This window comes from Megalops cyprinoides, chromosome 13 (genome assembly GCF_013368585.1).
Source record: "Megalops cyprinoides isolate fMegCyp1 chromosome 13, fMegCyp1.pri, whole genome shotgun sequence".
NCBI classification, from domain to species: domain Eukaryota; kingdom Metazoa; phylum Chordata; class Actinopteri; order Elopiformes; family Megalopidae; genus Megalops; species Megalops cyprinoides.
Window position 1 is genome coordinate 25389207 of NC_050595.1, and position 20530 is coordinate 25409736.

At 45.5% G+C, this 20530-nt stretch overlaps 1 protein-coding gene across 2 annotated transcripts; it reads left to right on the top strand.

Annotated features, from left to right (window-relative positions):
• The first annotated feature begins 1061 nt into the window (after window positions 1–1061).
• Window positions 1062–18609, top strand: mapk6 (mitogen-activated protein kinase 6). Of its 2 annotated transcripts, none has more exons than XM_036543423.1 (6): window positions 1062–1350; window positions 8765–9992; window positions 14822–14966; window positions 15466–15630; window positions 15852–16053; window positions 16166–18609. In XM_036543423.1, the coding sequence occupies exons 2-6, from the start codon at window positions 9438–9440 to the stop codon at window positions 17241–17243; spliced, it is 2145 nt and encodes a 714-aa protein (XP_036399316.1). In that variant the 5' UTR covers window positions 1062–1350; window positions 8765–9437; the 3' UTR covers window positions 17244–18609. The 2 variants fall into 2 exon arrangements, with proteins under 2 accessions (XP_036399316.1, XP_036399314.1); XM_036543421.1 differs by lacking the exon at window positions 1062–1350 and adding an exon at window positions 6479–6577.
• The last annotated feature ends 1921 nt before the right edge of the window (window positions 18610–20530 follow it).

Sequence of the window (20530 nt, forward strand, 5' to 3'; positions counted from 1 at the left end):
GTATTAATATTCATCAAAAATTATCATAATAATACAAACAATTGCAGCTCAGAAAAATTTCACTGCAAAGAGGGCAGTTGTCACTAAGAGGAATTATTCAAGCTTACCAAAAGGATTTCGAGGGGTAATTTGATGCTCAAGAGACCTCTGAATAAGCAATAAAAGTAACCATTAACAATGCGTGATCTCATCACACTGAAGATAATTAACTAAACACCAACTTAAAAGATCAAAAGAATATAATAAAGATATCTGTCATAAAAATACAGTACAGAACATGACCTATTTATCTATCATCTATAGACCGTGGCGCATCACAAGTCCTTCTGAGCAGGTTTATAATGACATGGACACAGGCAGCACAATCCATGGGCTGTAATAGCAGGCATGGGAACGCAGTCTCTTGAGTTTGAAGGAGCAGAGCCTTGTTTGCTTTAATGAGGTCAGTGCAGCCTCCCCAGGCGCTGGTGCGCCGTGGTGTTCCACCTTCTCTCCAGGCCTGGGCTCCCTTGCTGCCCGCTCCCTGTCGCTTCAAATGAACCGCGAGACGCTCTTGGACGCGAACTTGTATTTTCATAACACGAGCCAGAGCGACCATGGCGGCAGGTGTGCGGCCTCATAACACTCCTGCGGTCTGATGTTCACAGTCAAAACACGTCGCAGTCCAAAAAAAAAAAGGCGAATGTATGTCAGGTGCTTGGATAGGGGGATGCTTTCTGCACTGGCCTGTGACAGAACGGGGATGCAGAGAGGACCCGGGCAGTCAACAAATAGCACTGCTCCCGACTTCTGAGCCCCCTCTCTGAAACTGGATGATGCACGCAGCAGCCCTCTTCTCCAAGCTCCCTTTCTGGGAACAGCTGAGGCACACTGGGTCATGAGCTCAGAACTCTTTGCTTTGCAAGAGAGTGAGAAGGGAGAGAGGGAGGGCCAGAGAGACAGACAGAAGGGGGAGAGATTGAGAGAGAGCGGGAGCAAGAGAGAGAGAGAGAGAGCAAGAGAGAGGGAGAGAGAGCAAGAGAGAGGGAGTCTAAAAGAGGTGTTGACAGTGGACTGCATTAGGGCTGGAGTTGTCGCTGGTGAGCCAAGCCATACACAGAGCAATCTCCTCCCCTTCTCTGCCGCTCTATATTAACTCCTCATGGGGCTGCGCCACTGAAACAGCTGTACCGTATGTAGCACAACGCCGCTAACTCCGCTCACCCACGGCTCCCTTATCTGGCTGCTCTGCGCCCTGCTCTTTGGTGGAGTACCAAGCAAAGATCTTCATCTCTTCTTCTTCTTCTGCACAAATTGATGGATTATTAAACACCATGCTGTCCCAGAAGCCCTTTGAGGATTCCAGCCATGGTAAGAGTGTGCTGTCTATTGAATGTTTCTGCTAGTGGGGGATTGTCAGGTAGAGGTTCAGTTGTTGCTGCGCCTTGCCTTTCCTTTATCTTTCTTAGTAAATGATAAAATCTGTGTCCAGAAGTGCAGTAGACTCAGAGGTTACTGATACCAGCAGTTTAGTAACCTCACCTTGCAAGTGTGCACTGCCTAATCTGCTCAATCTCTTTCTTTAACTTGACAATCTTAACACATGGGGACTGCTCTACTGTCTGGGACACACACCTAAGTCACAGTAAAGGGATATACAGCAGATACATATGTATGATCTACATTTCACAAGCCTTTTCAAATCAAGTTACTGCTTTTTTTCTTATTGCAGTGCTTTCAAGTTGTTACAGTCTGAATTGTGGGCAATAGCAAGTCAGATTATTCATTTAATATCATAATGCATGGGTAAATGTAAAATGAGTGCATACAGTTCAGGTAGAGAATTCAGCAAATAAGTTGATATTCAGAGTAAACTTTGAATTGAGTTGTATTGATAAAAATCATTAGTATACTTCTGCCATGTATTCTGTATGTTCTGTAAAATAATATACTTTGCGTACAGAGTTAGCAAAATAAATGCTAATATGATAACAGTATAGCTGTGTAGATAGTATAAACTGTCAACTTTCATATGTACAATGCATAGATATTCTTAGAGCTGTTGGGGGAAAATCTGCATCCAAAAGTTAAGAAACTTCAATTGTCGAAATGCCAAGATGTCACTTTGATAACATCAGAAACCTGGGTACGACAGCCGAATTCCAAGATTATGTAAACCACACAATAGATTGTGGGCATTTCACTGAGGTCTACTGATGTGGTCATACCGCTTCAGTGGGGTATTTATGTAAGTGCACGGCAATCAAATGGCCAGCACAGTAATACATGACCCTTCACAACAGGATTGGTTGTGCAACTGCAACCATTGTGCAAGCACCTTGCACAAAATATATACTTATTAAAACTGGGTTTCAGACAATTTGACAGCATGGGTATTTGTGAAAATGAGGAAAGGATAGTAAGGAAATCAGCATGGAAAAAAAAGGAAACCTTATTTTTCATGTTTTCCCATCTCAATTCTTTTTTCAGTGGTCATATCAGGCTTCTTGATTCTTTATCCTTATATACACCTCATTATTATACTAAATTAATTTTTCTGCATTTTGCGCTATTTAAATTTCTCATTTGCCATCTAAGGAAGATCAACAAGAGCAAAGCCCATCTTCTAACCTTACATAATAGATGTAAGCATACTGACTGCCAGAAAGAAAGCTTATAAGAGGGCTTATTGATAATATTCATCACCATGTGTTAATAAAGTCATAGAGGATAAACAAACATATAAGCCTCACAGATCTGAGCTCTGGCAATTTCACTGGTGGTGTTATCAAAGATACCACTGGTGTTATGAAGGTATGAAAAAAAACTGTGTGAAAACCTTCAGAGAAAAAAAAGATAGACACCAAAAATTAGAATAAGACTTAGACACATATAAAAATGCATAAACCTTCATACATTCTGACAGAGAAACCACACCTGTCTAATGAAGTGTATTTCTTACTGCTGTATTATCCTGGCTCATGATAATCCCTTACAAACAGCAAACTGAAAAGTACAGTAAAACATGTCAATGGTGGATTTGCCTGTGACCTTCCATCAACTTGTCAAGCCACACACATATGCCAGCACTTATGCAACACAGCGGTGAGCACAGGCTCTGTTTGCAAATAATACACGATTCACACAAGAGATAATCTTAATCTCAAATAATGGAAAAGACATGATACTGTGCATCCACCAAATCCTCCAAACAATTTTGTCTAATTTGGCTAATTTGCCAATTCATAGAGGAGAGGACAGAAGCACTTTCATGGAAACTGTCTATACAAATGTCCATCAATTTTTTCCATTCTTGGATTTTATTTCTTACATATAACATGAATTTTGTATCATGCAAATCAAATCAGAAGATGTACCAATAATATCTCATTAAAAACACACTAAACATTTATGGTGCTTGTATCTTTTATTTCACCGTAAATGCACTCCTATAGAGCTTCATTGCACAGATAGAGGACAAAAGTCTTGACTTTCATTAAGGGGCTACGATTAAGTTTATAACAATGTTTTATGTTGAAGGACACATCTGTTATTAATGTCATGAAGAAAAAAAGAAAGGCTGACAAGCTGTAGTGAATAGCCCACATGAAATGAGCAGAACCAAAACTAATCAATGTGAACCATTCAGAGAAGCAGCAGCACACCCATGCTTCTCTCTCATGTGATTGGTGGACGCAATCTTCTGAATGAAAGCTCCGATGCCTTGGGAACCACTGCCAATGATCCTAAGGCAACTGACACCTGCTGTGCAACTTGCACTCAGAATCATAAAAGGTTAATGAGGGGCACATTACACTCTGCCTGGTTGCGCAACCTAAATGTGTTATCAGATACAATCAAATGTTAATGTTCGTCTTCACGAGAGCAGCTCTCATTGGAGAAGTGGGAATTGACCCCACCACAACATAATAAAACATTCCTTCAGAAGCGCATGGCTATTACTGCAAATGTTGCTATATTTATTAAAGAATGTACATGTGTGGTCTGAACGTCACCTCCAAAGTGACCACAGAAACTTGATGCCTCATCTGATATCTAGTGGCACTGACCCAACCACCCTCTTTCCAAATGACATCAGGCATTCCAACGCTCACTGATTGGCAGCGCAGACAAAAGACCCTGCGAATGTGACTGCTGTCTCCGTGTCAGAGGGAAGAATCATATTTCAATATGCCAGGGGGACATGCAGCAAGTATCTCAAAAAGCCCTGCCTGGTGGTAACTTCACCCCTCAGTGTGGTAACCATGTTGACCTCTTGGCCCTTTTATGAAGACATGGACAAGTGCAGAGTCCGTGTTATGCAATTGCAGTCTTACAGGGAACTAGTCCTTTGACAGGAGCCTTACGCTAGGAAATATTTGGTCACAGTGATCATCCGAGGCTAAATTTAGAAAGATTAAACCTGTGTAGCTAAATTTGAGCCCAGGGTAATCCAATGCATTTTATTCAGAAAATACTTTCAAAAAATGCACAGTTCAGCAAAAGACCTGCTCCCCTGCACCTGAATTCCTTTACGGCGTTAAAGCGGCTCTGTGATGTTTAGAGGCAAGGGCACATCCTAGCCAATCACTTCAGCAATATGTCTATACAGCAGGGCCTGCTGTCTCGTTCTGTTGCATGCTGATCGCACTCCCTCCCCCAGTGGTTGCTTATGAGGCAGTGCTGTGCTGCATTCCGAGGCACATGGGCTCTCACATGGTCCGCCTGCGCCCGACGCGCTGCAAAGATCCACGCTTTCGAATTCATGCTGCGCCGGCCCTCTCCGCAGTTCATTCATCAGCTGCAGGACGGGCGAAGAATCCCGATGCCCCCCATCGCTGCTGGCATGACATCACTGCCTCCGCTCAGACTCCCGGCTTCTGCAGACAAGAGGCTCAGGCTCTGCGTATGCAGGGAGGGAAGAGGGGCTTATTTCCGTCCTGATCACTGAAAGCAAAACGGCTTCATTTTCCTCCTGCTTCTCTCCATTTGAGCTGCCTGGGAAAAAAAAGGAAGGGGAAAAAGGATTCCATCTTCACCCCCCATGCCATGGCAGATGGATGCTCTTTTGGAAATTACACAAATACTGGCAATGAGAGAAGTGAATATCCATAATTCTGGATGACAGATGGGCGATCCGCTCATCAGAACCAGCTTGTCTCTGGGGATATTTCTCAGTTAACACTGCGAATGCTAATCTGAAAATAGTATTACTGTGACCTCTCTGAACGTAAAATTGTCATTGCTTTATAAAAAAAAAAAAACCAACAGCCATCCGATGGCATTAGAATTTGGAATTAATTAATGAGCTGTGAACACATTCTCCTCAGGGGAACTGCAGATGATGGCTTTGAAGATCCAGTCACTGCATTAAAATAATTCTGTTTGTGATGGATCTAAGGAACACACATAGACATCCCTATGTGGATGTCTTTGATTTTCACTAATGCTTTCATCTCACCTTACTAAAGCTACCAGTTTAGTATCTAAACAGTAGTGAATGGAGGCATAGCTCCTTTTGATTTTAACAGACTGCCTAAAAGCTACAGTCGACCAAACCCCTCCTTTGGTCTTCTGTCATTTTCAAAGCATTAACAACTACAGATAAACAAGGAATCTGACTACATACAACAATAGACAGGTAATGCATGTTTGTGTGTGTATATGTGTGTGTGTGTACATGTCTGTCTCTAAAGCATAGTTTGAGATCTTACATCTGCATTAAAACTATATATAGACAGTCTGCATATGCTGAATGGTTTAGTGCAGTGTGTAATGTCCTCTGCAGCATCCATAGTATATATTAGGCAACCACACGGCAGACTCATAGCATACGTGAGTAGGCAGCATTGCTAACTATTATCAATGCAACTGTTGTCATTGTAATTATTGTTATTACTGTATTTTTAATTCCTCTAGCCGTTCATTAGGTGATGACATAACGTGATTCCAGCTTAGTATGCACTTTTCAAGGTGCATGGTTTTTTTTTTTTTTTTGCAGTCATTGATCAGTTAATCTTGAGTAAGACACTTTCCCTGCACCAACAAAATAGCCATAATGTAAGCACATAATAGAAAACTTTAATGCACTATAAGCGTAATTAAAGTTTGATGGCAGCTAATTAATCATATGTAATCATACGTTTACATAAGGTAGTAACATTATATAAAATAATCGCATCGCATTTTTGTAAATTGTTTTTCTTTTGTAGAATTTATTTCCTGCTTGTTTGACGTTCCCTGCACTGTACAGCCAGTTATTGTATTTTGCTCTCTAAAGGCAAATTTGTGCTCTGCTGCACATCTCGAGGGAATAATGTTATAAATAATACTCCGTAATGTTATTAAATTAGTTATGGGACATTCTGCGGATAATTAGCCACAGTGCTCCCTTCGTCGGGGTCTGAACTTTAAATTTACCGCCATAATTTCCTATGCCTGCCTCCCCCCGAGCTCACTGACGCGGTTCCTGCCCGCATAGCTTTCCTCAATTGTCTGAATGGCGATTGCAGCAGACTCGCCGGGCAAGGGGAGCGAAGCACATACCAAGCTAAGTACGGCTTGAGAAAAAAATCCACAAATGACACGGACGAGAACAGTAAGTGATCTGACTATAGGTTTACAGCACATATGGGATATTATTTTAAATATACTGGATGGCGGGTTTGTTTTTGGTATTTTCGTCGAAGCCTGCTGCTGTCTTTGTGCTAGCTGGCTAGATCATTATTCACAATGAGGGTTGAGCTTAGCAAGCTGGTGGTGGTGACAACGACTCCTTTGTTTCCTTCTCGGGCATATAAAGTGTATGAATGTGAAAATGTAAGCACCTGAATGTGGCTTTCACGTACAAATATATTTGTTTGACATTACCAAGAATCTACACAGACACACCATTAAGTTACAATCATTTCTGTGAGATTAATTACGAATATCTTTAACGTTTAGTTTATTAGTCTGGTGATTCGTCACCTGCCTGCTCTTTACTGAACCACCACCGCGGCAGTAACGGTAACCTTGCTACGCTTTGAGAGAACAGGGCTGCGGATGATTAGCTATTCGTTTCGCTTTTTTTGGGAAAGTGTCCATTCTTAATTCAGTTATACCGTAATAAAATACATTGGATTTAATTAACCGTATAGATGAGATTTTTGGCCTGCGTTAACTTGGCGATCTAGGTAACGTTAACGTGTAAATCGGGGAATAGCCCCGGTCGTGGGCTTCAGTGTTTCATGGCCAGCAGCTCTGAACGTTAGCTGTGTATTTCGAGCAAGACAACGGTTTCCTGCCAAAATACCACTTTTAGGTGACTCGCGAGCTGGGTAATTCACTTATCTAACGTTATCATTGATGTAGAATTAACACCTCGGTAGCCGTATCGATATAGATCGAGTTATCGTATCATTGTTTTGAAATAAGGACTTGGAAACACCTACCAGATATTATATTACCATCATTAACATTAGCTAGCTAATGCTGGGTAATGATTTCACTGAAAAGGAAGTCTGCCAGACGGCAAGCTAAATTAGCTCCCTATGTTGGAGCTAACACAAGCTGACTCGTCACGACTGGCTGCGCTTTTTGATCATTTAAAACATATGTATATAGTACTTAACCAATGTAAAGGCAGTGTCACCTACAAATGGGTCTTATAGCGGCCAAGATCATGATTTGTATGGCAACCACTGAGAAAAGGCTAGCTATGGTGGCATATGTTAAACTAGCTTAGCTGAGCCAATTCTTCCGCCCCTAAAAAAACTGCAACGTGGCTCAGACTAAGGGTAACGTTAGCCAGCGAATTAATGTGCTGGCTAAGTAGGTACTAGGGCACGAATTATTTTTTGAAAAGCGGACTAATTAAAGTAATTGTTTAAGTATGTGATACGGTCACCTTTGGTGTGGGTTTAAAAACTTCATAGCGTTAACGCGGTTTCGGATGGCTAACTACACCGGCAACAGGAAACGTATTGTTACAGCCAGCTTGACTACTACGGCGTGGGGGAGGGGAAGAGATTCCTTTCCGTGACATCAGACCGACAATTTTTTTTTCCAAGAAACAAGTTTGGCTAAACGAAAGTCTAACCCTCTTATCTTAATTCAGTGTGAATGGTTTGTTCGCTAAACCAGGAACTATGAGACAAATGACAGTATATCGGCGTACAGCGTTAAGTTTTAAGGTTAAAAATCGTACGCTGTGATACATAGTTATGTGTCTTTCATTAGCTAGTTCCACGTTAGTTGTTATGATTATTTTTGAATCCCGCATCCATAAGTGGGTGTGTTCTCTCCTTTTCGGGAAGTAGGATTGATAACCATTTTAACATATTTTTTTCTGACTTGGTGACAGACTCTTAAATTTGTTTTGAAATATTGCCAAGATTTCAATAAAGGTTATTATATACAAATATACAAATTCTACCATATTGACAAGTTGGACAGTCATTGCCAGTTTTAGGGTAGGCATGATAAACTGTGATTAACATTTTGTCAATTAAAATATGTTACAGGCAGAATTAGCTTAGCTGGGCCAAAAGTAACTGGCTCATTTTGTGACTATTTCTTTGATGCCAAACTGATCCAGTCTTTCCCCAAACGTACAGTGCAGTTTGTGGCTTGTCTTCATATAGATAGATGGATTGAACTCTTTTTGGTTGTTGATCACCATGACAAAAGGTGCTTGTTTTCCAGTGCGTGCCAATGTGATATTTGAATCCCAAGTAGAACACTGGAGCAGCCCGAGGGTAGTGAAATTCAGAATCTGATCTCCTCTTGTTTGTCTGTTTTTCAGGTTACCCCGATATAAAATGGAGGATAGCTTTGATTGCGACTGTGGCGAGCTTGAGCCACCCGATCACTGAGGGGCGGAACACTGTGTAAGGTCAGCCAACAGACTCTAGATCTTTCATCAGATGGTCAAAACAGGAGGGGGAAAAAAGTGAAATAATAAACTAGTGCTGATTGACACAGTAGAATGATGCTGCTCAGGACCAGTCATACACTGAATGTATCTTCACTGTGAGGATGGTATTAGATCCGTTTATACTTTCTCTTCAGTTCAGAGCTTTTTAGTCAGCCTCAAAATTCATTCCAGTATCGTGTTTCAAAACCCTAGTGTAAAAGGAAAAAATATATATATATATATATATTTGAAAAGGAATCCAAAAAGAAATCCTGTGCAAACTTTGAGAACAATGAGAAAATATTCTGGCTTCATATCAAACAGCATTGTCAGGTTTTCCCTGGGAAGAGAGTGAGGGCCAGGCAGGGCAGAACACCGCAGGTCTCTGTGGCAGGCTCTATAGGATAAGCCCCAGAAGAGGAAGCCTTTTAAAAAGCGTTCATTCAGATTATCAGATACTGTTGGGGGGGGAAATACAGTCCTAGTCCCTAGTCAGCTTTGGCTGCATAGAAGTTAAAAACCACAACCCGGGAGCGAAAAAGAGTCCGCTCTGTCAAGGAATATGGCAGAGAAGTTCGAAAGCCTCATGAACATTCACGGCTTCGACCTGGGCCCCCGTTACATGGACCTGAAGCCCCTGGGCTATGGCGGCAGCGGCCTGGTCTTCTCCGCCGTGGACAATGACTGTGACAAGCGGGTAGCGGTGAAGAAGATCATCCTCACCGACCCGCAGAGCGTCAAGCATGCCCTCCGGGAGATCAAGATCATCCGCCGCCTGGACCACGACAACATTGTCAAGGTGTTCGAGACGCTGGGCCCCAGCGGCCGGCAGCTGACCGAGGACGTGACGTCACTGACGGAGGTCAACTCGGTCTACATCGTGCAGGAGTACATGGAGACGGACCTCTGCAAACTGCTGGAGCAGGGGCCCCTCTCGGAGGGCCATGCCCGGCTCTTCATGTACCAGCTGCTGCGCGGCCTCAAGTACATCCACTCCGCCAACGTCCTGCACAGGGACCTCAAGCCGGCCAACCTCTTTGTCAACACGGAGGACCTGGTGCTGAAGATCGGGGACTTTGGCCTGGCGCGCATCATGGACCCCCATTATTCACATAAGGTAGGTGCTACGATACTTCAGAAGCAAGAAGCAAAAAATGGTATGCAGATACCTTAGAAGCAAGAAAAGATACTTTAAGTAGTAACCAAGATGGCAGACTTGATACGTAACAGTGAGACTTCTCTCCCTGCTGTTATTAAGCAAAGCTCCATTTCCATGGTTCTTTATGGGGCCTGATTTGAATGCCTACTGCGGGGTGATCTCTACCCTAACAGGAAAGAGTGTGGTCTCACTAGTGAAAAGCGGTGCCTGGTAGGATCACACCTTCTTAACCATCATGATTATAGGGTTTACTTTAATATTTGAACTGTCTCACTCAGGGTATTTTCATGCGGTAGATTAGACTTTACATGTGATTAAACAGAGCTGCTGTTTACACTGCTGAGTAATGAGGCTCCGCTTGGAACAGGAACACATTTTCCTCCCCTGTATGACTCATTTTCATTTGGAGAAAAAAGAAGGGGGGGGGGGGTGGTTAAAAAAATGCTGCTGCTCCTGTTGAGCCGACACCTCGGCTTCCAGTTCTATAGGATGTGGTTCCTGTAAAGAACCGCTTCTGCAGAATTCACATTTCCTGTTTTAGTGTTGGAGATTGACGGTCCTGTTAGTGGAGGAAGAGCTGAAGGTCTTTTTATGTTGCTATTTTTGTAGCCATTGTCTCCTCAGACAGCCACGTTATCAATGACCTGCAGTGCTGATTTATATTTAACCTGCTCTTTGCCTTCAGAAAGGTTCCTCATAAACTAGATTCCTGTTCTCTCCTTTTGTTTTTGTCTTTGCCGACCAGTAGAAGGTACAGCTGTAGCATTGTGGCCTTCAAACAAGGGTTTATTGCAGCTATATTAATTCCACAAACCGGAGGATTTTTGTCCCAGAGGCCCAGAGGTATTGCAGTCAGATGCCTGCACATGTCTTACATTAGCCATTGCCCAGGGTCCTCGGAGGTCATGCAACCCTTATGTCTGCTGGATGTTTCCACAATAGCTTTAAACTCTGTATGCTCCGCCAGAGCTCTCAGCCAAATGGTGGCTGTTGATTTAAGCAGTGGACCGTTGATCTACCTGTTAAACATTATCACAGCGTGTCAGGATTTGAGGGGGTACTGTAAAGGGCCGTAAACCGTACGGCAGCTCACCCCACCAGTTGTTCTCACAGTCTTGAGTGCCAGCGAAACCCCCTGTTAGATTGACCCAGTTCTACCAAAACTGCGTGCGGCGTGCAAGTTTCCACAAAACCCCCCTCGTGCCTCTGTAATGCAGTAAACGCGATACATTTGACATGTGGATTTCAGTTTAGCCGCTGCGCGCCCGAGATGGTTTTCGTTCTCTGCCTGTTTGTCTCACAGCTCGATTTCAGTGGCGTGCAACTGTGCATGTGGTTGCTTGGAGGAGGCTCAAGCTGGCCTTTGTGAAGGTCAAGAGCAGAGCACTTTTCTTTGTATGAATAAACTCTTAAAGTTCAGCTTCTCTTTTTTTTTTTTTCTTTCTCTGCTTCTCCCCCTCTCTCTCGATTCTCGTGTTCTCGCCGTGTTCTGAAATGGATCCCTCCTGTAAACAGACGCGGCTGCGCGGCTTTGATGTGAAATAAAGGCGAGGCCGCGGTGGAAAGGCCCCTCTGCTGGAGTCAGCGCTCGCGTGCTGGGAGGCTGAGGGCGCCGGGGCGGGGGGGGGGGGGGGGGGGGGACCGCTCGCCCTGCCCGTCCGGACGGACGCCTCCGTCGGCCAGCCTGTCTCCGCTGCCACAACCGTGAGGCGCCCCGCCTCTGCCCGGCGCGGTGACGTCGGCGGCGAGGGGAGGGCCGGTCGTTCGGGTCATCGGGGTTCTGCTCTGCTGCTCTCCGGCGCACAGGATGCAGGGCGGGGGGAGATAAACCGGATCGGAGTGGGGTCCCGCCCACCACGCCTGCAGCTTCGCAGGGCTTCTCACGCCCAAGCGGGCTACAAGGCAGAGAGAGCGGTGCTGGTAACCATGGCAGTCTCAGCGGGGAAATCCAGTTTCGTTGGTGCAAGCAAGCAGAGCTCAACGGAATACTACTCCGCCATGGTGCTTTCTAAATAAAGATCACCCGTGTGCATTCACACATGCTCATTGGCTCCTCTTCAACAGTCATATATTATACAGGACAGGAGCCCATGTTGAGCACAGATGCTGCGCTATAAATGCAGACATTGACTTGCTGATCATTAGAAACGCGGCCTGAATGTTTCCTCGCAGAGGGTCACCTTTGCCGTAGGGGCAGATGTGGCTCAATGCAGATGGCCTCCAGCCAAATTTCACATAATTGCTTTCCCCTCCTCTCATCAGTGGAAGTCTTGCATACTACAGAGCTTTTAGAAAGGGGATTGCGTCAGTAGCTGGGGTTCCATATTGAAAGAGGGGACTGGGAGTTGTCAGACACTATTTGTCTGCTGCCCGTCTGTGCCTCGACCTTAGGAATGTGTGGAATTCACGTGCAGAGGAACTCAGAGCAGCCCCCCCCTCCCCCCCTTTTTTTCCCAGCCCGCCTGTTTCCTGCCATTGTTGGAGAGGCAGAGAGGCATGCAGGGCCCAGCTTGGCTTCTTTTCAGCTGTTTCCTTTGGGTCCGTCTGAATCCGCCAAGGCCCTCGCATACGCGAACCCGCGGCGGAACTGAATTAATGCAAAAGGCGGAAGCCCCTCGGAATCAGAAGGCTAACGGTGCGAGAAAGCTGGCGACAAAGACCGGCCGTTAAGCACCGCTTTTAGAGCGTTGTAATGGGGCAGTGGGCGTCCCCAGCCCAAGAAGCTGTCTACCAGGCATCACTCGGAGGTGCAGAGCATGCACCACTGCCGCCCAGTACATGCATCTCGCACCCCGTGTTTTTTTGGGGCAAGCAAAAAAGACATGCTACGTCGGCCTAATTCTGCAGGACGTCGAGTTGTTCGCCCATGCAGCCACTTCACAAAGTGCACAGGAGGCTAAAAGTAGAATGGCGTAATGGCCCTATATCCAAATGTTGGTTTATTTCGGTACGGCCTTTTCCCTCTCCTCCTTCCTTACAGAGAGAGATGCCTCATGTGAGGTTGATATTACGTTGGATCAACAGGTTTTATTTATATCTCAAATCTCGGCTGCCAAGTCGTACCAGATGGACTATGCTGTTTACATCTGAATCAAAGCTTGTTTATTTAGGTCTAGCACATTCTTTGGGTGTCTTAGAAGCCGCTCTAGTACACTTAAGTGAACGGCCAGTGTGTATTTTTTAGATTAGGTTTTTTTGTTAAAAATTTTTTTAAACAGATTTCTCCTTTGGCTGGATTTCCACCCCAGTTTCATTGGGTTGGGTCCATCAGAATTTCTCAAGTAACAGGCAGTGGAATGTGTGGTAATATGATTTCTGTTGAGTCAGAATGTCACAACCAGTCATTTTGGACCGCCGTTGGGCAAGAGAAGGAGTCGGCCAGCTAGTCACCGACAGACTGCGATAAAACAGTGTGGGATTCAGCTGGGAATGCAAGTTCCTTAGTTCACACAGCCACTGATGCGGTGCTCCAGAACAGGTGTGGCGATTCCAGGCCGTGCGTTCTCATAACATGCCTAGCTCTGGAATGGCCTGAACTGTATGTCCTCACCTCTCGCTGTGACTGAGGAACACCCATTAAAAATAACACTCCATCTCTGCTGATTCCTTTCACATGTGAAAATACTGGCCTGCTTGTTTTGGGGGAGGGGGAACATTTAAATGCAGTCTCAACCGGTTACACTCAGCCTAGCTGCATTTCAACTAAAGGAACACCTACACATTACCCTTCTTAGTTTTTTCCACTTTGTTACTAATAGCGCTACACTCGTATCTCTGTAATTGTGGTTGTTTGCATAATGTTAAACCACTTTACTGTAAAATGACTCAATATTGAGATTTCATTATTTTTGTCATGTTTCAGGAATTGGTTATCATCCTGAATAACATTTATTTGCTGTGGGCCTGTGCATGTTAAGCGCTTCTGTTGAAACAATAACCCAGGGCGGCTGTTTCGCAGTCTCAACACTGGCTAGCTGGCCCGCTCCTTCCCTTGCACAATAATGGTCCAAAGCTACTGGTTGTGACAGCCCCAACTCGCTGCATTTTCAAAGTGACCTTCAGAGAAATCTTATTACCGCACATTCCTGTGCCTGCTACTTGAGGGGGGCCAGAGAATTCAGCCTAATGAAATGGAGGTGGAAGGCAGCCAGAGAAAATATCTGTACAAAATGTCAGATCTGAGAGGCACGCATTGGCTGGAGGAGTGGTCTCTGCGCACTCGGGGAATGCAGTTGCACGTGAACCAATGCATTCCCGTTGGGTTTAGAAGTGCAAGTGCGCTCGTTATCATTGTCTTTGGCCTTGGGCGGGCCCGCGTTCTCAGCAAGTCCCCCCTCTCCCGTCATAAGCCCTGAGAGGACAGACTTATGACCAGCACGCTGCTGCAGACGGTGGCCCTGAAGGGCAGATCTGTGTCAGTGATCCATCTGCCTGCCTGTGTGTCAGGCACGGGACGGATTATCCTGGTCTCCAGGGCAGCCGTGGGGGGCTGCAGACCAAGGCCGCACGTGTCTCATCCGATTTCCCCACGGTCACGCCTCTGCATGCGTTGCCATAGCGCCCGGGGGAACCTGAGCGGGCGATGAGGGTCCGCCGCTCTCACGATATAGCAAGAGTCAGTCTGCTGTTCATTATGCTTAGTGTCATTGTGCAAATAGACATGGAGTCTCATGTTATTAAGCGTTAAAGTCCTTGTTTATGGAAAACCACAGAAGATGACCCCATTGATGGAGTGGCTAAATGACCATGGGCTTGACTCTCCCTCTCTCTCTCTGCCTTTCTCTCAGGGTCATCTTTCAGAGGGGCTGGTCACAAAGTGGTACAGGTCTCCTCGCCTCCTGCTCTCTCCCAACAACTACACCAAAGCCATTGACATGTGGGCAGCTGGCTGCATCTTTGCCGAGATGCTGACAGGGAAAACCCTTTTTGCAGGTCAGTTTTCACGGACACATACACAAACATATTTCATAATAGACATGTGGGGCACAGAAGCTGGCCGCGTGATTGCTTCCTTGTTTGTTTGCCAGAGCATCATTCATAACAGCTTCTGTTTGGATGAATGCTAACTGTAAAGGCAGAAATTATGGAAGGTCTACATATTTAAGCTTGCGTTGCTCAACTCTAGCCTTTTAGGTAACTTTAGTCATTTAATTTCAACTGAATATGAAGGCCCATTCCTTAGAGAGATTAGAAACTCAGCTGCTTTACATCGGACAGAAATAAAGGAGGGGGCACATTTGTCTTGGCACAGTAAATCAAGAGATTGTCTGAGGGCCATTCCCTCACTCTCAGTTTCCATTCACAGAAATAGATCATACAATGTTACATTAAAGCCCCAGAGCACCTGTCCTCGTGTTAACGACACAGGCCGCTTTGATCATACATGGCCTTTGACGTGACGTGCTTGCTTGTTTCTCATGGGGTTGCCCAGGCGCCCACGAGCTGGAGCAGATGCAGCTGATCCTGGAGTCCATTCCGGTGATCCACGAGGAGGACCGGCAGGAGCTGCAGAGCGTCATCCCCGTCTTCATCAAGAGCGACATGTCTGAGCCGCAGACGCCGCTGGCCAAGCTGCTGCCGGGGGTCAGCATTGAAGGTGAGCCACGCGGCACCCCCACTCACCCTCACCCTCCCCCCTTCACAGAAGGGAGTGTTGAAGCTGAAGGCCTTGGACACCCATAGCACAAGTCATTGTCTCTGTGAATGAATTTCAGAAATAGATGACCTATGTACTGGCTATTAGGGTGAGAGCAGGGTTAGAGAATACATTGCTCGCTGGAACGAAGAACACTGATCAATGCTTTTTCGCCCTTTTAGCCCTCGATTTCCTGGAGAAAATCCTGACATTCAACCCCATGGACCGCCTGACTGCGGAAGAGGCCTTAGCCCACCCCTACATGAGCGACTACTCCTTCCCGCTGGACGAGCCCATCTCGAGCCACCCCTTCCACATCGAGGATGAGGTGGACGACATCCTGCTGATGGACGAGAGCCACAGCCATGTGTACAACTGGGACAGGTGAGAAATCCCCCAGCATGCTCTGCGGTCAAGCCTGTGATTGGTTTTCTGATCTCAAGACCCGGTGGTCTTTGCTTGAGTTTTAATGTTTTCTGTTCATCTGACGTTACAGATATCACGAAAGCCAGTTCTCAGACCAAGACTGGCAGCTCCACAGCATCCACGAGGCGGATGAGGTCCAGCGGGACCCCCGAGCCGTGTCGGACGTCACCGATGAGGAAGAGGTGCAGGTGGACCCTCGCAAGTACCTGGACGGGGACCGCGAGAAGCTGTTGGACGACCCGGCCTTCGACTCGCTCTTCCCCTCCGAGCACTCGTGGCAGCACGAGAGCCACCATGAGAACAAGTACTGTGACCTTGAGTGCAACCACACCTGCAACTTCAAGGTCGTCTCACCCTCGTACCTGGACAACCTGGTCTGGCGGGACTGCGAGGTCAACCACTACTACGAGCCCAAGCTCATTATCAACCTGTCCAACTGGAAGGAGCAGAGCAAGGAGAAGGCGGACAAGAAGGGCAAGTCCAAGTGCGAGAAGAACGGCCTGGTCAAGGCCCAGATCGCCTTGGAGGAGGCCGCCCAGGACCCGGCCGAGAAGGACAAGGAGCAGGAGAAACACCAGGGCTTCGACTTTGACTCCTTCATCGCCAGCACCATCAAGCTGAGCCTGCAGCCGGAGCCTTGCGAGGTGGGCCTGCTCAACGAGCTCAACAGCTCCGTCTCCCAGCTGGAGCCCAAGAGCTCCATGTCCAAGTCGGTGAGCCAGGAGAAGGAGGAGAAGTGCATGGTGAACCTGGCCCAGCTGGAGGGCCGGGCGCCCAACCCCTGGGAGAGCTTCGTCAGCACGCCGGTCCCGGGAGAGGAGAGCTGCCTGATCGACGAGGTGTGCTGGGACGTGAGGAAGGACGAGCAGCTGCAGAAGGAGACCGCCTACACCAGTTACCTGGACCGGCTGTTCAGCAAGAGAGAGGAGGCGCCAGAGCCAGTCAACGAGATGGAGGAGACCTTCCTGGCCAGAAACGGCGAGCTCATGTTTAATATGCAGTTAGAGTCCCTGGCCCTCCCTGGATTCGACAGCTCTGCTGATTTGCCTTTGAAGTCCATACAGGCTACGTTAACGCCCTCAGCCGTCAAATGTTCTCCCCAAATTGCCCACAAAACGTACAGCAGCATTTTTAAGCATCTAAATTAAATCCACACTGCAAGATTTTTTATATAGTAGTATTGACATTATTTTACTTGAATTTTTTTTAATGTATGGTTACTTCAAGAAACATTTTTTTTTTTGGTTTGTTTTTTTTTTTTCTTTTTTTTGTAAAAGGGTGAGTTCATAAGTTAATAGGGTGACCTCATAAATGTGCAGCCTTATTCGGCCTATAGGAATTTGTGAGCACACCCTGATTGAAAACTGTCATGTCATTTGCACACAGTGTACTGTAGACTAACAAATATTGGGAAAAGAGAGATGAGAATGGAGGGATGGTGAATGAAGGAGAGGGTTAGAGAGGACAGGTAGAGAGAGAAATGGTAAGGAAAATGCACTAAAAGAAAGTGGGAAACTCACTGACACCGGTAGACTGGGGAAAATGGGGTGGGTTTGGGTTGGGGGGGGGGAAGTAATTTTTTTTTATTTTAATTTATTTTTTTAGGATTCACATTTTTAGTCCTTAATTTTTTTTATTAAGTCTGAAGTCTACCATATTAGTGTATTTTTCCAAAAAGGCATCCTTAAAAATCTTTCATACTGTAACATTTATGACACATGATGCCAGCAGTAACCATTATATGTAGAAACTTTGTAAACGTGTTATCTACCTCAAGGTAACAGCCGTGAGTGAGCCATTTTAGTGCTTTACAGACACGTTCAACCTGATACCATTCAGTACGCAGTGACTTCTGTCGTTTTCATCCATTAAAAAATTTCGCATTCACCATAGTTAAGTGTTAAGATCATCATTATTTATTTGGTAGCAGTTGTGAGGTATTTATTTTGAGAAGTTGTAATTTTGATGTGACTGTTTGGAAACCAAGGCATTTGATTTCCACTCTCATATGTTTTGGCAATATATGTGCGTTAATTTTTTGATGGTAGGACGCTAATCGTTCACTTGAATTGAGGCTTTCCATTTTCCCTCATTTGTTTCCTTAAGGAAATGGCTCACTGTTTATTTTATTACCTTTTTGTTTTATAGGCGTTTATTTCTTAATGTGAGAAAATTCTTTATGGAATTGAAAATGCGCCTACAAGTCTTAAGTCTTTTTTTAATATAAAATGTACTGTTAGAATCGTGTGCATGGAAGAAACTAATGAATGGTACAATAAAACTAGAAGTTAAAGGTGAAGTATTCTGTATGTCATTAAGTTCATTTTAATTGTATGTTTTTATTACAGTTTATATATATATATAAATATATATACTTTTTTCAAACAAGCATGATAAAATTAGGTTAAGTGTAGCATGTAGACAATTTAAGGAAATTTGTTTTGCCTTTAAATACTGGTACTTTATTTTCTTTATCATTGGTTCCCCTGTATTAAAAGATCAAACTAATAAAAATGGCCAGCAAATACACAATGTTGGGTGTACTTTGTATTCATTCATGTTTGAAATGTCTCAGATGCTGTTTGGAGTCTCAGCTCGAGAAAAGTCTGGGACTTCTTCAGTATCTTGGATAAAATCGCAGTTCCTCAGGCTCATTCTTCTTTGAGTTTTCATGACGTACAGCGGTCTCCCAGCGCTCTGTGGAAGCGGAACAGGTCCTGCGTGCTGCAAGAGCCTGTGAAAAACTTATCTCAAAACTACACAAAGTGACGCACCCCGGCGCCCAAGCGAAGAGTTCGACCCTTAAATGGTACCCCGGGGAGACATTTATGGCATACAAGTTGTTCCTGTCTGCGGCTCCCACAGCGGAGAGTAAACTTTCAGTTTGTTTTAGATACAGTACAATGCCACTGTTTGTAGCCAGGACACGGGTTCTCATCTGTCAGGGTAAAGCTGCACCATGCACCAGGCAGGGGAATTGACACCGCTTCAGTACATGGACACCCATATAATGCAGACATACCACTCAGCTGTGATCTGTTGCCATAAACACACCACCTTCCACAGACCCAGACACGCTGTGCATTCAGTGGGGATCCTTTTAGCGCTCGCAAATTGTGACATGTTTAAGGGCAGTGCCGAACATGCTAAGATGCCGTGCTCCTCACAGTATGATCGTCTTTCTTCAGCTGTTGCACAAAGCGTGTCTTCAACCATAACATAAAAACACCCTAAAAACAGTTGACATGTTTATCCTGGCTGTTGCCGTTTTCAGCCAGTTATATTTCCTGTTTTCTCCATAATCACATGCCGTAGCAGTGATAGCAGTGCACATGCGCTGCTGTCATAAATGTGACAGTCCAATGTCTGAAAAAAAAAAAGACTGCTGCGTTTCGAGATAAACAGTTTTCAGTCAATCGGCTGAGATGAGAAGTGTGTGTGTGTGTGTGTGTCAGGGGGGCGGCGGGGGTGGAGGTTAGTCATGTGGCTGATGTTGTGATGCCCCTAAATACCTGAACTCATGCCAGCATGACCGCAAGGTCAGAAAGCAAACAATCCGCTCAGGGGACCCGCGGATGAAAGGAGATAGCCCTGAGAGAAGTAGCATCTCATTGGCTTCTTTACCGGCAGTGCCAAGCGCCGGCAGAGGCAGGACCGGACACAACAGCAAGGAAACAGATGGAAGGAAAGGATGGTTTCGAGACAATAAAAAAAGAACCCATCTGTATGAAAACGGTGGAAGGTGCTGTAGCAGTGACGTTCTCACAGTTCCTTCCAGTTTGTGTGTTGTTTTTTGTCATGGTAAGACAGTGGTAGCGATTGATTCCAAACCCACACAGCGTTGAAAATGAAATTCTAAGCATCTGAAAGCACCAGACTCTGGGAGAGGGAGGAATTGATTTTCTGTCTAATGTGGATGGGCCCGTGAAGAGGTGTTTGTAAACAGCCGCACAGCCGCAATATCCTGTGGCAGCAGCAGTTACTGTTATTCAATAGATGCAGGCCGCAGTTTCACCATTCATGGGAAAAAAAAACTGGAAGAACAGATTGGTGAGGAGCAGCTCATGAGATTCACCTCATAAAGTAACACTGAGGATACATCAGACTAGCCCTTGCTCATGATTCAAACTTTAAATATGAGGACATGCCCAGTACTTTTGAGGCGTGGTAAGGCCACAGTAAAGATGCTGGGCACAATGACCACCCCGGTTTGGTGGCAGCATCCCTGGCTGGTTTCCGGGGCAGTATTTACGATTTCCACCTGTCACGACCAGTCGCTTCTGAGCGGCCTGCAACATGGCCCAATTGGCGGCTGTGGGCCCCGAATGCTGAGTCGGCCATAGTGGCAGCTTCTCCTTGGTGTATTTTGAGGAGTCGTGAAAGAGAAGCTGAGTGACCTTTTCAGCGCACCATTCTGTTCCAGCTTTGTTCAGCT

Excerpts from the sequence above, each read along its gene's own strand:
- mapk6 (XM_036543423.1), top strand. The coding sequence starts at position 9,438 with ATGGCAGAGAAGTTCGAAAGCCTCATGAACATTCACGGCTTCGACCTG. Across the intron at positions 14,967-15,465 it reads AGGGAAAACCCTTTTTGCAG|GCGCCCACGAGCTGGAGCAG; the intron begins GTCAGTTTTCAC and ends GGGGTTGCCCAG. Across the intron at positions 15,631-15,851 it reads GCCGGGGGTCAGCATTGAAG|CCCTCGATTTCCTGGAGAAA; the intron begins GTGAGCCACGCG and ends TCGCCCTTTTAG.